The sequence below is a fragment of the Trematomus bernacchii genome, unplaced genomic scaffold, assembly GCF_902827165.1.
Source record: "Trematomus bernacchii unplaced genomic scaffold, fTreBer1.1, whole genome shotgun sequence".
NCBI lineage: Eukaryota > Metazoa > Chordata > Actinopteri > Perciformes > Nototheniidae > Trematomus > Trematomus bernacchii.
Genome location: NW_022987828.1, coordinates 2,887,093 through 2,890,456, shown reverse-complemented (window position 1 = coordinate 2,890,456; position 3,364 = coordinate 2,887,093). Strand labels below are relative to the sequence as shown.

Genomic DNA, 3,364 nt, shown 5'->3' with positions numbered 1-3,364 from the left:
GCGCGAGTGAAGAGTCTGTCTGTGATGCATCAAGACAAACATGTCAGAGCATATGAGAGCTTTCTCATGCCGCTGCCGTGGGAACCGCTGCCGGAGACGCATCGGAGACTCTGTCCAAATGTGTTTACAGCTAATTATGTTGGAGCAAGTCATGCTCGCATTAGGTCGATCCTGGAGACAAAAATACCCCAGCTCCTCATGCTCCTCATACAATGTGGCCCTTGTTGGTGTGGTTAGAGCAGCGGACTTAACTAAAACCTTTTTAAACTAGCAGGCCTGTGAAGTCAAACTGATTCCATTTTTCTGCAGAATCGCTTTTAAAAGGATTAAATCTAAAGTGAGAGATTATCAACACCTCTAGAGAACAACGTTAAACCATGTAAGGAGTTAAAACAGACGGGTCACTTTCACTAATCCACCATGTTGTCTGTCTTGATAAGAACAGATTTGGCTCTTGAGAAAGAACTCATCTCAGGTTACACCCCCTGATCCAGAGAAACACTGGTTTGTTAGGAACATCACTGCGGATCAGCCAGTCTGCACAGGGTGGGAAGGAAAGAACGTGCAGAAATCTTCATGTTGTTTCTCGCTGCTTCCAGTAAAGTAGTGACTTGTTTGCATATTTATTTAACGCAAAATGTCTTTCCAGGAAACTCCAAATAAATCAGGATTAAGGGGTGTTGACAGCAGCTAAAAATGTAACCTGCATTACCAGAGATGACCTGCTACTCCCAAATAAAACCACTAATATTACTAATATACCCACACTTATTTGGTTCAATATAAAAGCTACATAATACCCTCACATTTAGAGATACATTTCAGGTGCTTAGCAACTAATAACTGTAAATTGTGTATGAATGCAATCTAACTACATAAGTGATTTTTGAGAATGAGGTGATGAAATAAATCTGGAAACAGCCATCCATCACAGCAGAGCTTCAGCGGGGAAAGTGGACAGTTTTCAGACACGTAGGAGCCAGCGTTCGAGACGGAGAGCCATGACGTACTGCATGGCTCCTGCCTGTCTGAAATCCCCAATCTTTAACACAAAACCAAATCTAAACTCCAATTAAAGGTTTTTTTGACTTTCATTTGCAAGCCTTACTTGACCACCACTACTTATGGGTGGAGAGAAAAAAGTCTGTTTCAAGTATTTGACAAAGTGTAACTCAAATGCTCATGTAACAAATGCCTTAATGTCTTCAGCATTTGTGTGTGTGTGTGTGTGTGTGCGCGCACGAAACCAATATGTATTGTGGTGAAAATGTGACACGTGTACAAATGCACATCATGTGAGGTAAACATGTAGCCTGACACAATATCATCTCTATCTCCGTGGCGTCAGGCATCTTTACTGTATTCGTCCCCGTCCCCCTCAGGACCTCTTCAGTCGCCGTAATCTCGAGGTTCTGGGCACATTTTCATTCCCCTCCGCTGCGAGTGTGGATCTGGAACTAATAGAGGAGCACGAGGATGCAGGCTTGACAGATAGGCCCCTCAGACTTGCGGCCAGCCTGTTTTGGTTTGTCTGTGCCGTGTTATTGCTTGTGAGGGGGGGCCTCTGGGCCCGTTTCCCTGGAGTAAGCAGCTCTACTTCCACTGTGGTTTTGGTGCGCCCGGAGACTGGGAAAGCCTTGGACTCTGCGTTGGCTTCGGCAGGAGGAAGGGGCGGCAGCAGAGGAGGAAGGTCATGCCTGGATGTTTGTGTGGAGCACTCGTGAGGAGTTGTGGCTGGAGGTCTTTCAAGGCACGTCCTCTTGGCCCTCTGTGGGTGAGGGTCTTCCCCTGAGTCGCTTGGCTTGCTCCTCTTGCTCTTTCTCGTCTCCTGACTGATTTCAGAGGCTCCGGTTGGGTTAATGCCGTCTGGAGGACTGTTCCCGGTCTGCTGATCCTGGGTCAGGCCCCGGTCTTGAGTTGTCCCAATCTGAGCCTCAGCTTCATTTAAGGCACTGGGGCAAGGCACCATGTGGTCTGCCTCTGGGAGGGTCTTCTGACCACAGCTGGTCTCTTTTGGGCTTGATTCTGAGTCTCCAGCTTTAATCTCCCCTCTTGGGTTTTGGGGACAGTCTCCCTGGTCAACCTGCTGTCCCCCCCCCGCACTGGAAGCATGGAGCTCTCGCTGGACACCAGCTTGTTTGGCTCTGAGGAATGAAAGGACAAGAGGATATTAAAGTGTCCTCTCTGACTGCCGGGGTTGGAAAGTTTTGCATTAGATCATACTCACATCTTTTGAAGCACAGTCTTCTTTGTTTTCGTGGGGATGTTTGAAGGCTCTAGGGTTTCTCCCACTCTGGAAAAATACTCCGAGTGGCTTTGTTCGCTCAGCTCAGTCTAGAGAGGACAAACAGAAACGGTGTAAACAGAAAATATTATTCCTGGCATCCCCTGGAAATGTTTGGCTCCACAGCTGACTGCTGTCATCATCTGGGATTGTCGGACATACAAAAACATTCACTCACTGCTGTAAAACTATAATAATTACAATTAACAAAAATAATCCAATATCATAAACAGATATTTCATATAAATCGATCCTCTTCTGACTGAATTCCAAATAGTGCGGCCACTTTAGTTCTTGACCTATGATACAGTACAACAGGAATGTTTTCTGTGATGCCTTTAAAGACACTTCGTAACCGCCCAGCTGGCACAAATAATTAGCCCCCACGTAACACTGTCCAAAGAAACCACCTTCAAGGCTTTGGGAAATAATCACTGGCTTGTCGTGGAGTGACGTGTGTTTCATGGTCTGCTGTCTGTGTTTGGAATGATGCTCTCAGCCTGAGGCAGGGTTACAAAACGGTGAAACCATTTTGAAAGGTTAAAACATCGATCACAGAAAGGATGATGGAATTGAGACGTTTAAAAGTAAAAAGCCACTATGAGGACAGAAAATCAAAAAGTAGGGAACATTGCCTTGTGGTTAGTAGACTGTAGCAGCACTTTGAGTTGCAGGTTCAAAGTTCAATACACCCACTTACGGAGGGGACCCTCTGAGGCAGAACAGAGAACTGGCCAGAGATTGCATCTCACTAACGTGTGCCCTCAACAGGTCGCTAATGAAGGTTAATCACAGGTCCTCTCCTTGGCTGACCCAGAACAGACTCTGGTTTTATGAGGGAACGAGAGAGGCTGGTGGGAAATTGAGCAGAACTTAAAGGCTGAGAGCACGCACATTTATTATGAAATAATTGCATTAAAATTGGAGGGAGAATATCAGAGTAGATTTGGTTTGGACTACATTTGTTTAACTTGGATAAGCAGCATACAGCTGAAAGGCGAAATGATCAGAGTGACACTTGATAAACTATCTCCATCAGACTGCAATAAGGCACAGCAGTGCTTCGAGCTAAGTGTTGAA

General features: G+C 45.7%; 1 protein-coding gene across 3 annotated transcripts in view; it reads right to left on the bottom strand.

Moving 5' to 3' along the window:
* Nucleotides 1-103: 103 nt before the first annotated feature.
* slx4ip (SLX4 interacting protein) overlaps nt 104-3,364 on the bottom strand; it is a 32,036-nt gene continuing 28,775 nt past the window's right edge. For all 3 annotated transcript variants that reach the window (XM_034152692.1, XM_034152693.1, XM_034152694.1), the window contains 2 exons: nt 2,228-2,334; nt 104-2,144 (listed from right to left, as the gene is read on the bottom strand). In XM_034152692.1, coding sequence (XP_034008583.1) covers nt 1,379-2,144; nt 2,228-2,334 — 873 coding nt within the window. In that variant the 3' untranslated portion in view covers nt 104-1,378. The remainder of the gene's footprint in view (nt 2,145-2,227; nt 2,335-3,364) is intronic.